General features: G+C 38.9%; 1 protein-coding gene across 11 annotated transcripts in view; it reads left to right on the forward strand.

The window, feature by feature from the left end:
• TMEM267 (transmembrane protein 267) overlaps positions 1-17,782 on the forward strand; it is a 29,280-nt gene extending 11,498 nt beyond the window's left edge. For 10 of the 11 annotated variants that reach the window (XM_082455944.1, XM_082455945.1, XM_082455939.1 and 7 more), the window contains 2 exons: positions 1,666-2,053; positions 15,880-17,782. In XM_082455944.1, the coding sequence (XP_082312070.1) occupies positions 1,742-2,053; positions 15,880-16,215 (648 nt within the window). In that variant the 5' untranslated portion in view covers positions 1,666-1,741 and the 3' untranslated portion in view covers positions 16,216-17,782. Of the gene's footprint in view, positions 1-1,665; positions 2,054-15,879 lie in introns of those variants that run through there. The other variant, XM_082455940.1, reaches the window with a different exon arrangement.
• The last annotated feature ends 5,904 nt before the right edge of the window (positions 17,783-23,686 follow it).

The raw sequence follows: 23,686 nt of genomic DNA on the forward strand, positions 1-23,686 counted from the left end.
TTCTGTGTTTTCTTCCAGAAGTTTTACAGTTTTGTTTTACTTTTAGGTCTGTGATCCATTTTGAGTTAATTTTTGTATAGGGAGGAAGGTATGGATTGAGGTTCATGACTTTTGCATATGGCTATCCAATTGTTCCAGCACCATTTGTTGAAAGGAATATCTTTTCTCCATTGACTCTCCCCTGCATGTTTGTCAAATAATCAATTGACCATTATGTGTGGATCTATTTGTGATCCCACTCTCTATTCTGTTGCATTGGTATATTTGTCCATCTTCATAACGATACCACATTCTTCATTACTGTAGCTTTATAATAAGACTTGAAATCAGATGGTGTAAGTCCTTCAACTTAGTTCTTTTTTAAAGGTGTTTTCCTATTCTAGGTCTTTTGCATTTCCCTATAAATTTTAGAATATATACAATGAGCTATGTATAGTTTTTATTACAGAATGGAGGTTGAATCATTCTCAATAAATCATTTAGTTATTCTTTAAGTCTCAGAACTAAAACAAAACAATACAAAAACTTCAGGTATCACACAATGTTGATAACTTTAACTAGATAAGTGATTTCAATATTCTATGCCAGGTAAGCACTCAGAATTATGATTACCTTTTTATGTCAGTTAAGGTTCTTTGGTTAGAGGTAACAGAAAGGAAAAGGGGACTTATTGGGAAAATCCTGAGGTAGCTCATAGAAGGTGAAAGGTGAGCTGCAGGAACCAGGGCAGCTCTGAGAACCTTAGAGATTGACCTGAGGACCTGAGGTCCTTATGATTCTTTTTTCCTAGGCTGTTCCATGTAGTGGAGTCCATGGTCTGTAAGAAGAAAAAGAACTTTCCCGATCAGCTCCACTAGGAAAAATTCTGGAAAGGAGTCTGATTGGCCCAGCTGGGGTCACCTTCATAAGCAGAGTAATCACTACTAATCACTACTATAAAATTATTACTTATTAGTAATTGCTTGTTAACCACTACTATTAGAAAGGGAGACAGGGAATTCTAATTGGTCAGCTCCAGAGTTTGGGTATTTTGATGAGCAGTTTTCCCAAAGGAAGTGGATGCTGTTATCATAAAAAGTATGGAAAGCAGTTTCTGGGTACACAGACACAATGGATCCCCACTACTGTGTAGTACACACTGCTGAAAGAAAGAACTATTTGATGACCTCAAAGTAGTAGATTAGTCAGTGGGCTTTCTTAAATTTCCCTTGATACATGCTACCATCTAAACTGTTGTTCCTACAAAGCTAATCTGTTCTTTTTGGGCCACATGGCATATTATATATAAATGTAAGAAATACCATTTCTTTTAATACTTGAAAGTTGCTAAGAGAGTATATCGTAAATGTTCTCATCACACTCACACAAAGGTAACCATGTAAAGTCATGAATGTGTTAACTAACCTTATTGTGGTGATCATTTCACAATACATACGTATATCAAATCATCATGTTGTGTAACATAAACTTACACAGTGCTATGTACCAGTTATATCTCCATAAAGCTGGAAAAAGTAAAATGAAATTACTGATAACAGTTAAAGAAAAAAAGAAATACCAGTTTTTACAACTTGGTTTTATACTTGTAAAATTATTCTCAATATTGTTTTGTTTATATATTATATGGCAGCCCATAATCTTCATTTTCTCTGCTTTCTATTTTAGGGTGACTGGGAATGTAAACAAGAATAAGCTGTTTGTTTCCTGATGGCTTTTAGCATATACTGACATACTGTTTGTGATGGCATCTGAGACTGAGAAGACCCATGCTTTACTCCAGTCTTGTAGCACCGAATCTCTTATTTCCAGCCTTGGTCTGGGCATTTTCTGCCTACTAGCTGACAGACTTCTTCAGTTTTCCATAATTCAACAAAATGACTGGCTTCGTGCACTCTCAGATAATTCAGTACATTGCGTGATTGGCATGTGGTCATGGGCAATAGTCATTGGAATCAAGAAGAAGACTGACATTGGAGAAATCATTTTAGCTGGATTTTTAGCCTCTGTTATTGATATAGACCACTTTTTTCTAGCTGGATCCCTATCTTTAAAGGTAAGAAACGTATCTGTTTAATTTTTCTGGTCTTTCATTTTTTTAACATCATTTTATTTATCTTCACAGCATCATTCTACTTAGAGCTAGAGAAGATTAGCCTTATTTTAAAACAGGAAAGCCCATTCTTCCAACTTTTTTGAGCACCGAGTACTTCCCTAGAGCACAGACATGTTGCTGACCACATCATGTGGCATCACAAAGTGCCATGGATGCACCCAGAGCAAGGGCTCACTAATTGTACCTAAGGAGTTCCATTCTGGCTTTACAGAGGATGTGTTTAGCCAAGTCTTTTTTTTTTTTTAATTGAAGTATAGTTAATTTACAATGTTGTGTTAATTTCTGCTGTACAGCAAAGTGGTTCAGTTATATGTATATATACATTCTTTTTTTAAATATTTTTTTCCATTATGGTTTATCATAGGATATTGAATAGAGTTCCCTGTGCTATATAGTAGGATATTGTTGTTTATCCATTACCCAAGTCTTGAAGGAAAGATTAGCTAACTGCTTTAAAGTAATGGGGGTCATTCTCAAGGCCATCCTAGTCCTTTTTGTATCAGGGTTCTTTCTTTAGGACCACACTTAAAATTTTCCCCTATTCTTCATATTTTACAGTTAACATGAAGCTCCTAAGTGCTCCATAACAGCTGAATAGCTTTAAGATGATTCCTAGGCCTGGGGAATGACTGTAATGGATTCATTCATTCCTCAAGGCCCTCTTGAGGCCAAGCTGTGCATTTCAGCAGGCTGATGAGGACACAGTCCCTGGTGTAGAAATTGAGGAATTTCATTGAGGCTTTAGTGGTATAGCTTATACAGTGACCTATTAGTATTGAAAATGCACTAAGCCTAAAATGGCAGTTCAGATAATATTTTCTAAGTGTCAACAGATTTACCTACTGTTTGTGTAGTTATGATCTATAAACACTTCAGGAAATAAATACAAACTTGTAGAGCAAGGACTTAGCTTTGTTCACCACTGGCTAGAACACTGTCTGGCTTACCTAGTAGGTGTTCAGTAAACATGTGTTGAATGAATAAGAAATGATCTTTTGTTCTTCCTAGTATGTGTCAAGTCCCGTACCAGGTACTTCTCAGAGGTTGTCTCACTTATTTAGAAATTTAATCAGTAAGGAATCAGTAATTCCTGATTAAAGACAAATTTTAACTATTTTTTTTCTTTTTTGCTATAAGTGGAGGCAGCATAACATTGCTGTTTAAGATTGGAATCAGAAGACCAGAGTTTAAATCCTAGTATATGGTCTCATCAGAGCACTTTTCTTCCTTAAGTCTCAATTTTGTCATCTCTAAAATGTGGATCATAACGTTACTTCCCTCATAGGGTTGTTGTGAGGATTAAATGAGTATGTTAAGTGACACACCCTAGCAAATAGTTAACAATAAATGTTAGTAGAGATGGTAAAAAGTGTGATTTAGGAGAGCTGCCAAGATGGTGGAGTAGAAAGGCCCCGAGCTCACCTCCTCTCACGAGCACACCAAAATCACAACTATCTGCAGAACAACCGTCAGTGAAAAAGAAAGACTGGAACTTACCAGAAAATATCTTCTACAGCTAAAGACATACGGAAGGAACCACAACGAGATAGGCAGGAGGGGCAGACTCGTGATACAATCAAATCCTATACCCCCTGGGTGGGTGACCCACAAACTGGAGATAGTTATACTGCAGAGGTTCTTCCAAAGGAGTAAGAGTTCTGAACCCCACGGCAGGCTTCCCAGCCTGGAGGTCTGGCACTGGGAAGACAAGCCCCCAGAGCATTTGGCTTTGATGCCAGCAGGGTTTAATTGCAGGAGCCTCACAAGACTGGGGGAAAGAGACTTCACGCTTAAAGGGCGCACACAAAATCCCATGTGCACTGGGACCCAGAGCAAAAACGTTAATTTGATAGGAGCCTGGGCCAGACCTACTTGCTGGTCTTGGAGAGTCTCCTGGAGAGACGGGGCAGCTATGGCTCAACCTGGGGACATAGACATTGGTGGCAGAGATATTGGGAAATATCCAAATGTGTAAATACTGCTGCTGGGGGCTGCCATCTTAGCTCATTAGTGCCAAAACCTGGCCCCACCCAACAGCCTGTAGGCGCCAGTGATGCCTCAGGCCAAACAACTAACTGGGTGGGGAATAGCCCCACCCACTAGCAGAAAGTCTGCCTAAAGACTTCTGAGCCCAGACACACCCCTAGACATGGCCCTTCCCACCAGAGGGCCAAGACCCACCTCTACCCACCAGTAGGCAGGCACCAGCCCTTCCCACCAGGAAGCCTATACTAGTCTCTAGACTAGCCTCACCCACCAGGGGGCAGATGCCAGTAGCAGAAAAATACAGTCCTGCAGCCTGCGGACCAAGCCTGCCAACAGCAAGCCAGACCTGACCCTGGGAAAAGCTGGGCCCTGGCCCTGCCCACTAGCACAACAATGCAATCTTTGGGACAATCCACACACTATACCCAGCTGTGTCAGGAACTGCCCCCCACCCCCCCGCCAGTCAATGATATGAAACGAGCTTTGGGATCCCTGGGCCCTGCAGTCAGACCAGGAATGAGCTCTGCCTGCCAGTAGTCCAGCACTAACCCCAGGATCTAGCTTCACCTGCCAGTGGGTAGGCAATAGCCCCAGAATCTTCGGGACCCTGACTCTGCTCACCAGTAAGCCAACACTAGCCGCGGGGCCCCATAGAGTTCTGCAACCAGCTGCCTCACGACCAGGCCCCACTAAACAGGAGCCAGCAGCATCCACACAAGGCAGGGCCTGGCAACCAACTGGACTAAGAGCCAACCAAGCCTACCAGGCCACCCACATAGTCAGCCCAACACAAAAGAAGCACCCACACAGCCCTCTTAGGGGGACCCCTAGACCATATAGCTTGGGTGATGAGAGGGGAGTGCACTGCTGGGATGCATAGGATGTCTCCTACAAAAGGCTACTTCTCCAAAGTTAAGAAATGTAACTAACCTACCACATATACAAAAATACAAATAGCAACCTATGACAGAATGAAGCAGCAGAGGAATATGTTTCAGACGAAGGAACAAGATAAAAACCCAGAAGAACTAAGTGAAGTGGAGTAGGCTATGTACCTGAGAAAGTTCAGAGTAATGATCGTAAAGATGATCAAAGAACTCAGGAGGAGAATGGATGCACAGAGTGAAAAGTACAGTTAGTTAGAAAATATAAAGAAAAACCAAACAGAAATGAAGAATACAATAACTGAAATGAAAAATGCACTAGAAGGGATCAATAGTAGACTAAACGATACAGAAGAATGGATCAGTGAGCTGAAAGACAGAGTAGTGGAAATCACTGCTGCTGAACAGAAAAAAAGAATGAAAAGAAATAAGGACAGTATAAGAGACTTCTGGGACAACATCAAATGCACTAATGTTCACATTGTAGTGGTCCCAGAAGGGGAAGAGAGACAAAGGGCCTGAGAAAATACTGAAGAGATAACAGCTGAAAAATTCCCTCATGTGGGAAAAGAAATAGTTACCCAAGTCCAGGAATTGCAGAGTCCCATGCAGGATTAACCCAAAGAGGAAGACACCAAGACGCACTGTAATCAAAATGACAAAAGTTAAAGATAAAGAGAAAATATTAAAAGTAGCAAGGGAAAAGCAACAAATAACATACGTGGGAACTCCCATAAGGCTATCAGCTGATTTTTTCAGCAGAAACTCTGCAGGCCAGAAGGGAGTGGCAGGATATATTTAAAGTGATGAAAGGGGAAAACCTACAACCAAGAACACTCCACCCAGCAAGGTTCTTGTTCAGATTTCAGAGGGAAAGCAAAAGCTTATAGACAAGCAAAAGCTAAAAGAATTCAGCACCACCAACCCAGCTTTACAACAAATGTTAAAGGAAATTCTCTAGGCCAAAAAGAAAAGTTTGCAACTAGCAACAAGAAAATTATGAAAGGAAAAACTAATGGTAAAGGCAAACCTGCAGTAAAGGTAGGAAATCATCCAAACAGAAAGCTAGTAGGGACGTTAAAAGACAAAAGTAGTAAAAATCATCTGTATCCACAATAAGCGGTTAAGAGATACACAGAACAATTAGATGTAAAATATGACATCAAAAACAGTAATCGTGAGGGCAGGAGAGTACAAATGCAGGGTATCTAAAATGCATTTGAAATTAAGAGATCAACAACTTAAAACAATTATATATATATATATATAGAGAGAGAGAGAGAGAGAGACACTCTGTTACAAAAACCTCATGGTAATTGCAAACCAAAAATCTCTAATAGATATACACACAAAAAGAAAAAGGAATCCAAACATAACACCAAAGATAGTCATCAAATCACAAGAGAACAAAAGAGGAAAGGGGGGAAAACACATGCAAAAAAAATCCAAGGGGCTTCCCTGGTGGTGCAGTGGTTGAGAGTCTGCCTGCCAATGCAGCGGACACGGGTTCGCGCCCTGGTCTGGGAGGATCCCACATGCCGCGGAGCAACTGGGCCCGTGGGCCACAATTGCTGAGCCTGCGCGTCTGGAGCCTGTGCTCCGCAGCAAGAGAGGCTGCGATAGTGAGAGGCCCGCGCACCGCGATGAAGAATGGCCCCCACTTGCCGCAACTGGAGAAAGCCCTCGCACAGAAACCAAGACCCAACACAGCCATAAATAAATAAATAAATAAAATATATTTTTTTAAAAATCCAAAACAATTAACAAAATGAGAAAAAGAACATACATATGGATAATTACCTTAAATGTAAATGGACTAAATGCTCCAAACAAAAGACATAGAGTGAAGAAAAAAAAAAAGACATAGAGTGGCTGAATGGATACAGAAATAAGACCCGTATACATTCTGCCTACAAGTGACTCACTTCAGATCCAGAGACACATACAGACTGAAAGCAAGAGTATAGAAAAGGGTATTCCATGCAAATAGAAATCAAAAGAAAACCAGAATAGCAATACTTATATCAAACAAAATAGACGTTAAAATAAAGACTGTTACCAGAGACGAAGAAGGACACTACACAATGATCAAGGGATAAATCCAAGAAGAAGATATAACAATTGTAAATATATGCACCCAACTTAGAAGCACCTCAATATACAAGGCAAAAATTAACAGCAACAAAAGGAGAAATCAACAATAACACAATAATAGTAGGGAACTTTAACACCCCACTTACATCAATGGACAAATCATCCAGACAGAAATCAATAAGGAAACACAAGCCTTAAATAACACGTTAGACCAAATGAACTTAATTGATATATAGAGAGCATTCCATCCAAAAGCAGCAGAATACACATTCTTTTCAAGTTGGAACATTCTCCAGGACAGATCACATGCTAGGCTACAAAACAAGCCTCGGTAAATTTAAGAAAACTGAAATCATATCAAGCTTCTTTTCCAACCACAACACTGTGAGACTAGAAATCAACTACAAGGAAAAAAACTGCAAGAAACACAAACATGTGGAGGCTAAACAGTATGCTACTAAACAACCAATGAACCACTGAAGAAATCAGAGGAAATCAAAAAATACCTAGAAACAAATGGTAACAAAAACATGATTAGCCAAAACTTACGGGATGCAGTAAAAGCAGTTCTAAGAGGGATGTTTATAGCGATATAAGCTTACCTTCGGGAACAAGAAAAATCTCAAATAAATAACCTAACTTTACACCTAAAGGAACTAGAGAAAGAAGAAAAAACAAAACCCAAAGTTAGTAGAAGGAAAGAAATAAAGATCAGAGCAGAAATCAGTGAAATAGACATGAAGAAAACAATAGAAATGATCAATGAAACCAAAAGCTGGTTCTTTGAAAAGGTAAACAAAATTGATAAACCTTTAGCCAGACTCATCAAGAAAAAAAGAGAGAGGGCCCAAATCAATAAAATTAGAAATGAAAAATGAGAAGTTACAACCGACACCACAGAAATACAAAGGATCATAAGAGACTACTATGAGGAACTATAAGCAAATAAAATGGACAACCTCTAAGAGATGGACAAATTCTTGGAAAGGTACAGTCTCCCAAAACTGAACCAGGAAGAAATAGAAAATATGAACAGACCAATTACCAGTACTGAAACTGAATCAGTAATTTAAAAACTCCCAACAAGGGACTTCCCTGGTGGTCCAGTGCGTAAGTCTCCACACTCCCAATGCAGGGGGCCCAGGTTCGATCCCTAGTTGGGGAACTAGATCCCACATGCATGCCACAACTAAAAGTTCACATGCTGCAACTAAGTCTGCATGCCGCAACTAAGAAGCCCAAGCCTGCATGCCGCAACTAAAAGATCCCACATGCCGCAACTAAAGATCCCGCATGCTGCAGTGAAGATCCCTTGTGCCACAACTATGAGCCGGCGCAGCCAAAATAAATTAATTAATTAAATTTTAAAAAAACTCCCAACAAACAAAAGTCCAGGATTAGTTGGCTTCACAGGTTAATTCTACCAAACAATTAGAGAAAAGTTAAGACCTATCCTTCTGAAACTGTTCCAAAAAATTGCAGAGGAAAGAATACTTCCAAACTCATTCTATGAGGCCACCATCACCCTGATACCAAAACCAGACAAAGATACCACAAAAAAAGAAAATTACAGGCCAGTATCACTGATGAACATAGATGCAAAAATCCTCAACAAAATACTAGCAAACTGACTCCAACAATACATTAGAAGAACCATACACCATGATCAAGTGGATTTATCCTAGGGATGCAATGATTTTTCAATATCCACAAATCAATCAGTGTGATACACCACATTAACAAGCTGAAAAATAAAAACCATATGATCATCTCAATAGATGCAGAATAAGATTTTGATAAAATTCTATATCTATATATTATAAAAAAATTCTCCAGAAAGTGGGCATAGAGGGAACATACCTCAACATAATAAAGACCATCTAGGACAAACCCACAGCTAACATCATAGTCAATGCTGAAAAGCTGAAAGCATTTCCTTTAAGATCAGGAACAAGACAAGGATGTCCACTCTTGCTACTTTTATTCAACATAGTTTTGGAAATCCTAACCACAGCAATCAGAGAAGAAAAGGAAATTAAAGGAATCCAAATTGGAAAGAAGTAAAACTGTCAGTGTTTGCAGATGACATGATACTATACATAGAAATTCCTAAACATGCCACCAGAAAACTACTAAAGCTCGTCAATGAATTCAGTAAAGTTGCAGGATACAAAATTAATATACAGAAATCTGTTGCATTTCTATACACTAACAATGAAATATAAAAAAGAGAAATAAAAGAAACAATTCCATTTACCATCACATCAAAAAGAATAAAATACCTAGGAATAAACCTATCTAAAGAGGCAAAAGACCTGTACTCAGAAAATTATAAGACCCTGATGAAATAAACTGAAGATGACACAAACAGATGGAAAGATATGCCATGTTCTTGGATTACAAAATCAATATTGTTAAAATGACCATACTATCCAAGGCAATCTACAGATTCAATGCAATCCCTATAAAATACCAATGGCATTTTTCACATAACTAGAACAAATAATCTTAAAATTTGTCTGGAAACACAAAAGACCCCGATTAGCCAAGACAGTCTTGAGAAAGAAGAACAGAGCTGGAGGCATCAGGCTCCATGACTTTGGCCTATACTACAAAGCTACAGTAATCAAAACAGTATGGTACTGACACAAAAACAGACACATAGATCAATGGAACAGGATAGCAAGCCCAGAAATAAACCCATGCACTTATGGTCAATTAATCTACCACAAAGGAGGCAAGAATATACAATGGAGAAAAGGCAGTCTTTTCAGTAAGTGGTGCTGGGAAAACTTGACAGCTACATGTGAAAGAATGAAATTAGAACATTTTCTAACACCATATATAAAAATAAACCCAAAATGGATTAAAGACCTAAATATAAGACCAAATACTATAAAACTCCTAGAGGAAAACATAGGCAGAACACTCTTTGATATTAAATCACACCGATATTTTTTTGGATCTGTCTCCTAGAGTAGTGGAAATAAAAGCAAAAATAAACAAATTGGACCTAATTAAACTTAAAAACTTTCACACAGCAAAAGAAATTGTAAACAAAATGAAAAAACAACCTATGGAATAAGAGAAAATATTTGCAAATGATGCAACTGACAAGGGATTAATTTCCAAAGTATACAAATAGCTCATATAGCTCAATATCAAAAAACCAAACAACCCAATCAAAAAATAAGCAGAAGAACTGAATAGACACTTTTCCAAAGAGGAAATGCAGATGGCCAACAGGCACACGAAAATATGCTCAACATTGCTAACCATCAGGGAAATGCAAATCAAAACCACAGTGAGATATCACCTCACACCTGTTAGAATAAATATCATGAAAAAGATTACAAATAACAAATATTGGCGATGATGTGGAGAAAAGGGAACCCTCATACACTGTTGGTGAGAATGTAAGTTGTGTAGCCACTATGGAGAACAGTATGAAGATTCCATTAAAAACTAAAAATAGAGTTACCACATGATCCTGCAATCCCACTCCTGGGCAGATATCCAGAAAAGATGAAAACTCTAATTTGAAAAGATATATGCACCTCAATGTTCATAGTAGTGGTATTTACAATAGCCAAGACATGGAAGCAACCTGAATGTCCATCGACAGAAGAATGGGTAAAGAAGATGTGGTGTATATATATATATGTGTGTATATATATATATATATATATATATATATATATATATACACACATATATATATATATACACAATGGAATATGTCATTTTCAGCAGCATGGATGGACCTAGAGATTATCATACTAAGTGAAGTCATACAGAGAAAGACAAATATATGACATCACTTATATGTGGAATCTTAAAAAAATGATATGATCTTATTTACAAAACAGAAATAGACTCACAGACATAGAAAACCAACTTATGGTTATCAAAGGGGAAAGGTGGGGGAGGAAGGGATAAATTAGGAGTTTGGGATTAACAGATACACACTACTATATAAAAAATATTGAATAGATAGACAACAAAGACCTAGTGTATAGCACAGGGAACTATATTCAATATCTTGTAATAACCTATAATGGAAAATAATCTGAAAATGAATAAATATATGTGTATAACTGAATCACTTTCCTGTATACCTGAAGCTAACACAACATTGTAAATCAACTGTATTTCAATTAGAAACAAAAACAAAAAAGAAAAAGTGTAATTTATAAATGCATTCATCTAGAATTTAAGTATTTCTATTGTAATTCTTAAAAACATTTAGGCTGTATACTGTATTTATTCCCTGATTCATTGATAAGCAGTAGTGTTAAGAATATGAGCCATAGAGTCAGGCAGATCCAGTATTAGATTCCAACTCTGCCCCTTGACAACTGCACACTGTGGGGAAGTTACTTAGTCTCTCTCTTATTCGTTTTGTTGCAGTGGTGAATGGGAGTGTTTCCTTAATTTCTCTTTCAGATTTTTCATCATTAGTGTATAGAAATGAAAGAGATTTCTGTGCATTAATTTTGTATCCTGCTACTTTACTAAATTCATTGATTAGCTCTAGTAGTTTTCTGGTGGCATTTTTAGGATTCTCTATGTATAGTATCATGTCATCTGCAAACAGTGACAGTTTTACTTCTTCTTTTCCAATTTGTATTCCTCTTATTTCTTTTTCTTCTCTGATTGCCGTGGCTAGGACTTCCAAAAGTATGTTGAATAATAGTGGCAAGAGTGGACATCCTTGTCTTGTTCCTGATATTAGAGGAAATGCTTTCAGTTTTTCACCATTGAGAATGATGTTTGCTGTGCGTTTGTCATATATGGCCTTTATTATGTTGAGGTAGGTTCCCTCTATGCCCACTTTCTGGAGGGTTTTTATCATAAATTGGTGTTGAATTTTGTCAGAAGCTTTTTCTGCATCTATTGATATGATCATATGGTTTTTATCCTTCAGTTTGTTAATATGGTGTATCACATTGATTGATTTGCTAATGTTAAAGAATCCTTGCATTCCCGGGATAAACCCTACTTGATCATGGTGTATGATCCTTTTAATGTGTTGTTGGATTCTGCTTGCTAGTATTCTGTTGAGGATTTTTGCATCTATATTCATCAGTGATATTGGTCTAATTTTCTTTTCTTGTAGTATCTTTGTCTGGTTTTGGTATCAGGGTGATGGTGGCCTCATAGAATGAGTTTGGGAGTGTTCCTTCCTCTGCAATTTTTTGGAAGGTTTGAGAAGGACGGGTGTTAGCTCTTCTCTAACTCTAATAATAGTCCCCCACTATTATTGTGTTACTGTCAATTTCCTCTTTTATAGCTGTTAGTAGTTGCCTTATGTATTGAGGTGCTCCTATGTTGGGTGCATATATATTTATAATTGTTATATCTTCTTCTTGGATTGATCCCTGGATCATTATGTAGTGTACTTCCTTGTCTCTTGTAACATTCTTTATTTTAAAGTCTATTTTATCTGATATGAGAATTGCTACTCCAGCTTTCTTTTGATTTCCATTTGCATGGAATATCTTTTTCCATCCCCTCACTTTCAGTCTGAATTGTCCCTAGGTCTGAAGTGGGTCTCTTGTAGACAGCATATATATGGGTCTTGTTTTTGTATCCATTCAGCAAACCTGTGTCTTTTGGTTGGAGCATTTAATCCATTTACGTTTAAGGTAATTATTGATATGTATGTTCCTATTACCATTTTCTTAATTGTCATGGGCTTGTTTTTGTAGGTCCTTTTCTTCTCTTGTGTTTCCCACTTAGAGAAGTTCCTTTAGCATTTGTTGTAGAGCTGGTTTGGTGGTGCTGAATTCTCTTAGCTTTTGCTTGTCTGTAAAGCTTTTGATTTCTTTGTCAAATCTGAATGAGATCCAAACCGGTTAGAGTAATCTTGGTTGTAGGTTCTTCCCTTTCATCACTCTAAATATATTGTGCCTCTCCCTTCTGGCTTGTAGAGTTTCTGCTGAGAAATCAGCTGTTAACCTTATGGGAGTTCTCTTGTATGTTATTTGTCGTTTTTCCCTTGTTGCTTTTAATAATTTTTCTTTAATTTTTGTCAATTTGATTACTATGTGTCTCGGCATGTTTCTCCTTGGGTTTATCCTGCCTGGGACTCTCTGTGCTTCCTGGACTTGGGTGGCTATTTCCTTTCCCATGTTAGGGAAGTTTTCGACAATAATCTCTTCAAATATTTTCTCGGGTCCTTTCTCTCTCTCTTCTCCTTCTGGGACCCCTATATTGTGAATGTTGTTGCGTTTAACGTTGTCCCAGAGGTCTCCTAGGCTGTCTTCATTTCTTTTCATTCTTATTTTCTTTTTTCTGTTCCATGGCAGTGAATTCCACCATTATGTCTTCCAGGTCACTTATCCGTTCTTCTGCCTCAGTTATGCTTCTATTGATTCCTTCTAGTGTATCTTTCACTTCAGTTATTGTATTGTTCATCTCTGTTTGTTCTTTAATTCTTCTAGGTCTTTGTTCTTTAATTCTTCTAGGTCTTTGTTAAACATTTCTTGCATCCTCTCAATCTTTGCCTCCATTCTTTTTCCGAGGTCCTGGATCATCTTCAGTATCATTATTCTGAATTCTTTTTCTGGGAGGTTGCCTATCTCCACATCATTTAGTTGTTTTTCTGCAGTTTCATCTTGTTCCTTCATCTGGTACAAAGTTCTCTGCCTTTTCATTTTGTCTGTCTTTCTGTGAATGTGGCTTTCCTTCCACAGGCTGCAGAATTGTAGTTCTTCTTGCTTCTGCTGTCTGCCCTCTGGTGGATGATGCTATCTAAGAGGCTTGTGCAAGCTTCCTGACGGGAGGGACTGGTGGTGGGTAGCTACTTCTATTTTTAAGATATCTGGTTTTACTTGTATAATTTTATGATATGTCTTTGTTTTAGTATTTATCTATGAATGAAAAATTTGCATGAATATTTTAGAAACTAGGCAAGCAACAGAAACTTCTTGTTTCTTCCTTAGCAACTATTAATATAAATGGACTTCACAAATGAAAGTGTGAATAGTCAATATCCGTCCACACATCCAGAGCACAACTGCTAATCATCTCAACATGAGGCTATTGCTCTCCTCCAAGTACTGATTACTGTAGCCCATCCCGCCCCCCATCCCACGCTGCTATTGAGGAGCATGATATATTGTGGGTATATAACTTAAAAACAAAGGTGGAGACTAAACTGGCATAATACAGAAATGTTATGTGTTCTGACAAAGTAAAAATAAAACAACTAAAAATGTGGAGGAGTAGGGAGAGGGAATTAGGAATGTAGAATAAATAAACTCTTTGATGTTCAGCGGGTAGGTGGGAATTAAAGAATACTGGTTTAAGGAGTGGCTTTACAAGATACCCAGTTTAAGGTTGGTCTGATTTGACAGTGTTGCAAGGTACAGTCTCTTTAATGGATGACTTTTTTTTTAATGTGGTGGGAAGGTTGTGTCCTCTATTTTTTTAAAAATAGGAACCTGACTTTTTGCCTTTACTACTTCTTTTTTCCCTTTACTATTTCTTTTTTCCCTTTACCACCCAGTCTCCAAAGGCTACCTCTCCCTTCCTTTGTACCATCTTCTCCTGGAAAACTAATGCCTTTCAGAGCCTTGAATCGTGCCCACTTTTAAGTCCTTTCTGTGTAGTGAGTGCTCTTATGTACCAGGACCCCTTTTCAGTATTTTCACACTTGGGTTGAACTTTCTCTTTCTAGTGGTAACTTTAGATCAATCTTAGATTTCCCCTCATCTTTCTTCAATGCAGTTTTTCCTGGCTAGAGGGGAGAGTGTGAGAGAGCACTCACTGACTTGGTGTTTATTTTAATACTCTAGAGTAATTGAAGTTTGGGCATTCTCTGACTTCTGGCTATGCTAAGTGGGGCTTGGTATAGTTTTATTTGTCGTTGTTCTGTAGTGTTTTTGAAGATGTGTGGAGAGATTCCAAATCAGGCAATCTTCTCTATCTTCAGCTTTATTTTTATTAAAAATTATCTAGTTGGAAATTAGCCTTTAGAATGTGTGAGAATGAAACCTTACTCCTGGATCATTCAGGGGTTAAGCCTGAAATTTTCATTTGTTTAGATATTGATTACATTTTTACAATGGTTTAGAAATGCTATTGGTTTATTTAACTCAACTTTCAAATACTTGTTTAAAATAATATTCTGCCTCTAAATGTTGTTATAAATAAATTCTGGAAGTATTCAAGGCTAATATAAATGGTTACAACAAAAATACTCAGCTTTTATGCATTTATTAATTGAAGAATGGGGTGTGGGGAGGGACAAGATAGGGGATGGAGATTAAGAGGTACAGACTATTAGGTATAAAATAATTAAGATACAAAGATGTAATGTACAGCACAGGGAATATCACCAGTATTTTATAATAACGTTAAATGGAGTATAATCAATAAAAATATATGTTGTACACCTGAAACTAATATAACATTATAAATCAACTGTACTTCAATTTTAAAAAGTTTAATTGAAGAATATTTTATTCAGTTGTGAGACTTTTTCAAGGCTCTTAGAGGTCCCAGACAATTCTTTAAAACTCCAAATTTACACTAACCATACATTTAGGATATAAATTGTTTGTATTGTGACTTTTCTAAGTAAATAATAGGAAGCTTTTAAAAATTAATCACATGTTCCTGAGATCGTGATTTCATTTTTAGTGCAAAGTGTTTTTGGAGGAGGTGGCCTAGAAAATGTTTCCTTTGCATTTCCAATAGCCTGCAGGAAAACAGATAGTTACAATATTAGGAAGCAGCTATAAAATTTTGTTTGCCAAGAAGGAAATGATACTAGCTACCGCTTTCCCTGTACAGGCTGCTATTACTCTTCCACGAAGACCTTTCCTTCACTGTTCTACTGTGATACCTGCTGTGGTTCTGACCCTGAAGTTTACGATGCACCTTTTCAAGCTCAAAGATTCATGGTGCTTTCTTCCCTGGATGTTATTTATATCCTGGACCTCACACCATGTTCGAGATGGAATTCGCCATGGCTTGTGGATATGCCCATTTGGAGAAACTTCTCCTTTGCCATTTTGGCTTTATGTAATAATCACATCATCTTTACCTCACATCTGTTCATTTGTTATGTATTTCACAGGGACCAGCCAAGTGATGTCTTCAAAACATGGAATTCATATTGATGTCTGAGATAACCATATGGCAGTCTTAAAGAACCAATGGTTGAGACAATGACAGCCAACATTAAAGTGAATTTAAAAAACATGTTAGGTACTTATATTAATTATAAGATGTATAATGAATGCTAACATTTCTTTATTTCATATATTTTCATCCTGACTGAAGTTTAATTTGCCAAGTGCTTTAGTGAGTTGTGATTACTGGCAGAAACTGCTTTCATGCACTTATGTTATAATATTCTCAAAAGACAGTAACATTAGACCTAGGTTATTGTTTCAGAAATAACTTTAGGAAATAATTATTATAATATGTTGACTGTAGTAACATTCTACCAAAGTAGTATTTTTTCATTATCTTTGCCCTCAAATCTCATGTGTTGGAGTTTTAACTGTTTTGAAAAACATAACTAAATTTAACAAAATATTTGTTTAAAATTAACATTAACAAAATATTGATACTTGACTCATAACCATAAAATTCACAAAAAAAGGACCTAACCAATAATGTCATTTCAAATGTAAACTCCTGAATGTGCCATTAAAATTGTTTTAGTTGCTGTCAATTTGTTTACATACTATTCTAAAATATTATACCAGTTAAATCATTTTTTTAAAATTTGCCTGATACTAAGAGACAAAATTTTTTTTTTCAAAAAAATAGTTTTAGGAAATCGGCTTTTTCCTTTGTTCTTTCAGGTTAATCTTCTGTTAAAAATGATTAACCTTTATTAGAGAAGGAAAATTGAGTTGCTGTAAGTTTTACATTTGCACAGTTTAATATACTTTGATACAACAGTCAGTGCCTCAAAGGCACCTGTTTTTTTTGTAGCATTTGTACCAGCTGCTGTCTTCAGATTTTCTTACACATTTGTGTTTGTAATGCCGGTGATTGTGTGCCTTAATCTCTGAGAAGTGATTTAACAGTGCCTTATCCAAAGCAGATTTTTCTTATTAAGTTAAACAGAGTTCTGTAAATTGTTATAAAGGGTCAGGCTCTTTACTTTTTGTTGTTAACCAATTGGTCGCGGTCTGTTACATTTTATAATGTATTAGCTCTTACAATGTGTTATTGTCTTTTGAGAGCAATTGTCAATTTAGTTGGTTTAATAGTAAACATTATATAGTGGGGGTAAATTTGATTAAGGTAGAGATTTTTTAAAAGCATACGATTTTAGAAATCCCTGGAAATAAAGCATATATGTTGTGTAACTCTTTCTGACTAAATCACAAAACTCTCCCTTTTTTTCTTTCTCCGTATTAAACAAATGAATATCATAAAAATATAAGGCCTTATTTAAGAATGTCACATTGACATTTTGGGGGTTGTCCTAACTTTATTAGAATGGGAACTCACTTTGACCATGAGTCCTTGCTTAAACAATAACTGCAAATTTTGTGTGGGTTTATCTTTGTTTATCTTTGTTCCTACCTCATCAGAAATGTTCCTTATCCCCTAAGTGGTCTCTGAAAGCTGTAGCTGTAACCTCTAGAGATATAGTAACCAACTTCCCATGCCGCCATTTTGTTCCTTTTCTTAGAGAAAGACTTTGCTTCAATACAACTTATGTTGAAAGTTGGATTGTATCTTCTTTGCACGTGTGTGTTTTCTCCATTCTCCAGACGTCCTCCTTTCACTTAGTGTTCTCTCTTGGCTGTTTCACTGATCTGACCTCCTGATCTACTGTTTTCTTGAGCCACGTTCATTATGATGGCTACTCAGGAGAACTTCCACCACTGAACTATTTTCTACTCATCCCAAGCCTACTTTCTTTTAGTGGTGGGCTAAGAACCCCAGTTGTGTATGGGTTAAAACTCCCATTTATCCTCACCTCCTTTCTTTAACTTAGACCTCTCTTCTCCCAGGCAGCCACCCTCTTTCTCCCAATCAGACACATACTTCTTGGCTCCTTTCTCTTTTGGCTAGTGGAACAATTACTTGGTTTTTCCCATTTTTCCCAACTGAAGGGGAGAGGAATAGGGGCTATTCTGGTACTTGCTCACCACCGTCACAGCTAAACCATTTATCCATCACAATTCTGTCTTCTTCCTTTGATATCTCATTATTCATTCCAAATCCTCCTCACCCTCATATACTACCCTCTAAGACTCAGTTTCACCTTCTTTGATGATATGAGCAACTGGATCACTTTTTTCCTTTTATTCTAACCCTTGATTTTATCCTCAGTCATCAGATGACTCACCTGAAATCTGAACTTCAGTATCCCCTCTTCTTCTGTACCACTAACTCTCATCACCACATCATATCAGCCATCCACCAGCACAGTAGGCCTCTGTACCTCCTTTTTAGGTGACACTGCTCATCTAGGAGAGCTCCAACTTTGTTTCCTTTTTCTAAACCAGTAGTTCTCAAACTGACATACATCAGAATCACCTCTAAGGCTTGTTAAAACAGGGATTGCTTGAGGCCCACCCCAGAATTTTGACTTGGTACGTCCTGAGAATTTGCATTTCCAACAAGTTCCCAATTGATATTGATGCTGCTCTTCAGGAACCATCCTTTAAGAGCCACTGCTCTAGACCCATCCTGTTTAACTTCATTTTTCTCCCCTCGCTTCTCTTCATTGAGCCAACTCTTTGCCTTACTGATATGTTTAATTTTTCTTAACCTTCCTTTGCCGGCAGGTCCACCAGCCCGCTGCTAGGTACATTTAATTCTGTCCTGGCTCCACATATGCAGTGCGTAAGTTACTATGTCAACACCCTAATACCCCAGACTTCCTTGTGTACTATCCAATTAGCCAACCCGGAATAATCCATAGCCTGCTTTCCCCAGTTCTCCTTTAGATCACATGTCTTTAAAGTAGTTATGGATCCATGCTGACTTGGCCTACGACAATTCATACTATCTAACTTCGACTGGGTACTTAATAATACTTTGCTCGCTGCCAAACAATTTTTTCCCAAATATTGTACTAGACAAGCCTAGCCTCAGAATATCTGCCCATGTTAGATCCAGCCACAAGCCAGGAAGCTCACAGCATTCCACTGATCTGAGAAACTCTTGTTAATAATCAATCTCCACAGTTACTTTGCACTTTGCATAAATCCAAAGCATTGCCACATGCGTCCCTTGGCATTTCTTTACTTCCCAGGGATCATGATAATAATCAAAGGGTTTCTGAAGCATATTACCCTTTTGACTGACCTTGCAAGGAGTTATTTGACTTATATACCCAGCAGCACTAATTACCGCTGCTTCAAGGTTTGGGCAGCCTTCCAATTCCATCGGCCCCATGATTGCCTGAACGGGAGGGGAATGTCAGGTTAGGGCTCTAACACTCTGATATTCCTCAAATATCTGTGTGAGCTCTCAAAGAAAGCACCCATCTGAATTCACACATCCTTACTCATTCAATATTCATTTGACTTAATTTAAGCACTGTCCAGGTTCTCAGATTAGCAATATTGATACCACGCACATAAAGTGGAAGTCAGAGAAAATTTTCCATAAATATCTGGGTGATGTTAAATAAAGTGTAAAAATGTGGTAGAGTGGTTACATAACAAACCGCATACAGGGGTGGCATATCTAAATGACAGCAGTCATACCTCGCTACCCTGAGCTATTTCACGCAATCGCAGGGAGTAATTGGAGCTTTTTAAAGTATTCATAAGAGATCCTATCAGGACCACAATGTATGCGGCAGAGGCCCAAAGCCATGTGTAAATACCATACTTCCCTCTTCCTGGAGCTCCGTGGCTGTTTGCCCAGAGTCAATAACAATAGTCTCTCAGTGTTAGGCCTGTTCCATGGCCAGCAAAGACTGTGTCGTTTCTGTAGATTCTAAACTGATTGGCACAAGGCTGCCTTTGGTCAATCTGGACTCACAAAGGGTTGCACGAGCCCCAGGCCAATCTTTCTGGAAAGGGCTCTGCCATTTCTAGGGTGTGAGACCCAGAGCAAATCACTCCGCAAGCCCTCTGCTCCCACCTCGACATATCAACCCAAGTGAGAAGGGATTAGATAACCCCAAGATCTCTAAAGGGTAAGAATACTACAGAAGAGTGAGAAGAAATTATGGACAAGAGATGGGAAGCCTGCCTATTTGGCCTGCTTATGATGTGTGTAGCCTACATTACTCTTCTCTTGATGCTGCAACAAATTACTGTAACTCAGTGGTTTGAAACAAAGGTATTATCTTACTGTTGTGTATGTCAGAAATCCCACACAGGTCTCACTGGGCTAAAATCAAGACATCAGCAGGGATGCCGTCCATCTGGAGGCTCTAGGGGAGGATCAGCTTCCTTGCCTCTTTCAGCTTCTAGTTGCCACCTGCACTCCTTGGCTCGTGGTGCCCTTATTCCACCTTCAAAGCCGGCAATGGCAGGTCAGCTTCCTTTTCACATTGCATCTCTCTGTTCCTCCATCCATAGTTACGTCTCCCTCTGACCACAGATGGGGAAGATTCTCCACTCTAAGGGCCCATGTGATTAGATTGGGTCCATCTGAATAATATAGGATAAACTCCTCATCTCAAGGTTCTTAATCACATTTGCAAAGCCTCTTTTGCTGTGTAAGGTAACATTCACAGGTTCCGGGGATTAGGATGTAGAGATCTTTGGGGCCATTATTCTGCTTACCCTTTGATTCTAGCCCTGGTGTCGTTGAACAAGTCATTCGTCTTTTTTTAAGCCTATCAGGAATAAGCCAGGTGCTTTCCAAGACTCCCTTCCTGCTCTTTCTATAACCTTCGTCTCCTTGTCCTAGTAATGGGGATCCTCAGTTTCTGGGGAAATGACCTTCAACTTGTCAGAGTTAAGTTTAACCTTGGGATAATAATGTCCTTTTCTCCCCTGCTAGTAACACCTTTGGTTGTTATTTCTCTTTATTTTTTCCATGTGGAACTACTGAATCTTCATACATACCCTTTCTCTATTCTCCGTGGGGGGAAAAAAAAGATTTAAACTCATAAAATTCTTAGCCCGTAAAACACTCAGCATTCCTTTGGGTGAAAATGAACACAATACCTACCCTCACATAACACCGGTTCAGTCAGCTCTGAAACAAATGTTTAATGTATTCCTGCTGTGTTGCAGGCTTTCAATTAAAAACTAATGTTCTAATGGTGAAAATGAAAATCTATATTAAAAGAACAGCTAGAAAAAAAAAAAAAGAACAGCTAGGCTAGTAGTGGGGACATACAAGAGACAGCACATTTCAGTACAGCGCGTAAGTGCTCCAATAAGCAAGCGCAGGGCCTCTGAGGTCCCACTAGGGAAGAAAGGGGGGTTCCCTGAAACTAAAAGAAAAGCAGGAGAGCTCCAGTGAAGGTGAGAGTGAGGTGATGGGAGGCAGGTGGGAAGATCCCCACAGGCAGAGGGAACAGTGTTTACAAAAGCCTGGAGAGACTCCAAATTGTAGGTAATTCAGCATTGCTGGAGCAGGGTGTTTGAAGTGGGAGAGTGGTGAGGGTTGATGGCAGTCAGCTGACCATGACTAGGGCCTGGAAAACCTTGTTTACTTGTTAAGGAGTTGGGAATTTATGCTGAGGGCAATGTGGAAGCATTGAAAGGTTTAAGCCTGAGGTTGGCATGATCAGGTTTGCCTTTTTTCCTGGAGACTCTAATTGGGAGCTCAATCCAAGAGCTCCTGCATTTTAACTGCTGTCACGTAATCATGCGGCATTCCCATGAAGAACTTTGGAGGTTAGAGGCATAAGAGCAATAAGAAGCCTATGTTCTCGGTGCCACTTGCCTCTGAATCTGGCTACTCATAATCTAAGAATAAAGCACTAGAAATACTGTGTAAGCAAAATCACCCCTACCTTAAGCAAACCAGGGATGTGGTCCCTCTCCCGCTGATTGCAGCTGTTTGGTTCAGGTCTGGCCCCTTTACATGGAGCCCTGGACTCTCTGCGGTGCCTGGAACGAACCGTGCTCCGCAACACCTTTGTGCACATGCTGGAAGGAAGCCATTTCCTTCCCCACTTAGGCGTCAGGGTAGCTCTTACTCTCCCTTCGAGATTCACCACAAGTGTGTCCTGTCAGTAAATCATTTAAATCCTCTCAATTCAGCCTCCAAGGTTGAGCTAGGGCTCCACTTCAGTCAAGTGTTCTGCATCCCTCTGTTTTGTGGTTATCACGCTATGATGCAGGCTAAATGCTTTTCTTGTCCTACCCTTATTCAGCTACTCCCCCTCACCACCACGACAAAGTCCAGAGGAGAAGTCTTGTAATTAGAACAGATCTGAATGTGCACCCTTTGTTACCAATGCAGGATGCTTGGCAAGGGGAATGCTATCTTAGTTTAGCAGCCCCAGGGTATTAATTAACAAGAAACCAGTTCAGAGATATGTTAATGAAAGGGTTAGGACTTTCTCATCTCACCAGGGCTTCGCATGGGAATTAATCTTGGGGTGTTGAACCAAACCTAACCCTGCACAACTTCTCCCCCACACTCACCTTTGCTGGGCAGCAGTAACTGGGCAGAGGAGGAAAGGACAGGGCTGCAGAATCTGCAAGTCTCAAGGCACTGGTGAGGACAGAGATGTGATTATTTCCACAGGGAGGTACCAGCGCCTGTGCAGAGGACCGTGAAACGGCAGAGCGCTGAGGGGAGAAGGCTGCTGGGAGGGAAACGGGGCACTGAGGTGGGAAATGAGGATGCCCTCTGAAGGCCCAGGGAGAAGTCCCTGAAGGAGGCCCAGGTGATAAACCTTGCCCCTGAGAAGGAATGGCTCAAACAACGTGTTCACTGTGGAGAAAAATATCAGGAAGTATCAGGAAAGTTGACAGATGAGGTACTCGAGGTTCCCAAACTTTCTTGGTTTACAGTTGATGTTCTTAATGTCTCAGTAATTTTTTTTTCAGCATACCACTAGGCCAAAAGAAATACCAAATAGTGCCTGTTATTTGGTTGGATCCAAATGACTTAATAGTGGTAGCTGTGTGGCGTCCGACAGTTGTCCTTGTATGTCTCTCAATAATTTAGAATATCCCACAGCACCTCTAAGAGTTCGTTTCAGCACCTGGGTGGGCCTCAGCACACAGTTTGGGAACTACATTACCAATGCAATAGCAGCCTTCTTTTTGAGGACTTGGGTTCTAGGAAGCATCAATCCCAGACAAGACAAAGATTCACCGAAGACCTGTAAGGGTGGTTGTTTTGATTTTGCCCACTTCAGAGTGACCTAGGGCTCACCCTGAGGAACAGAATAGGACAGAACCTATCACAGGAATTAACATTGAAATTTTTGATTTTCTTGCACTCTCCCTCCACCAGCAAGGATTCCTTGAGGGCAAAGACACTGTCTGCACCTCTTACTCTTTCCCTAGAGCTGTGCTCAACACAAGGTGGGGACTCAATACAGGCACACCTCCCTTTACTGCACTTTGCAGATGTGTACTGCATTTTTCACAGATTGAAGATTTGTGGCAACCCTGCGTTGAGCACGTCCATTAGTGCCATTTTCCCACCAGCATTTGCTCACTCTATGTGTCTCTATGTCACATTTTGGTAA

The sequence above is a fragment of the Balaenoptera physalus genome (genome assembly GCF_965194825.1).
Source record: "Balaenoptera physalus genome assembly, chromosome: 3".
NCBI lineage: Eukaryota > Metazoa > Chordata > Mammalia > Artiodactyla > Balaenopteridae > Balaenoptera > Balaenoptera physalus.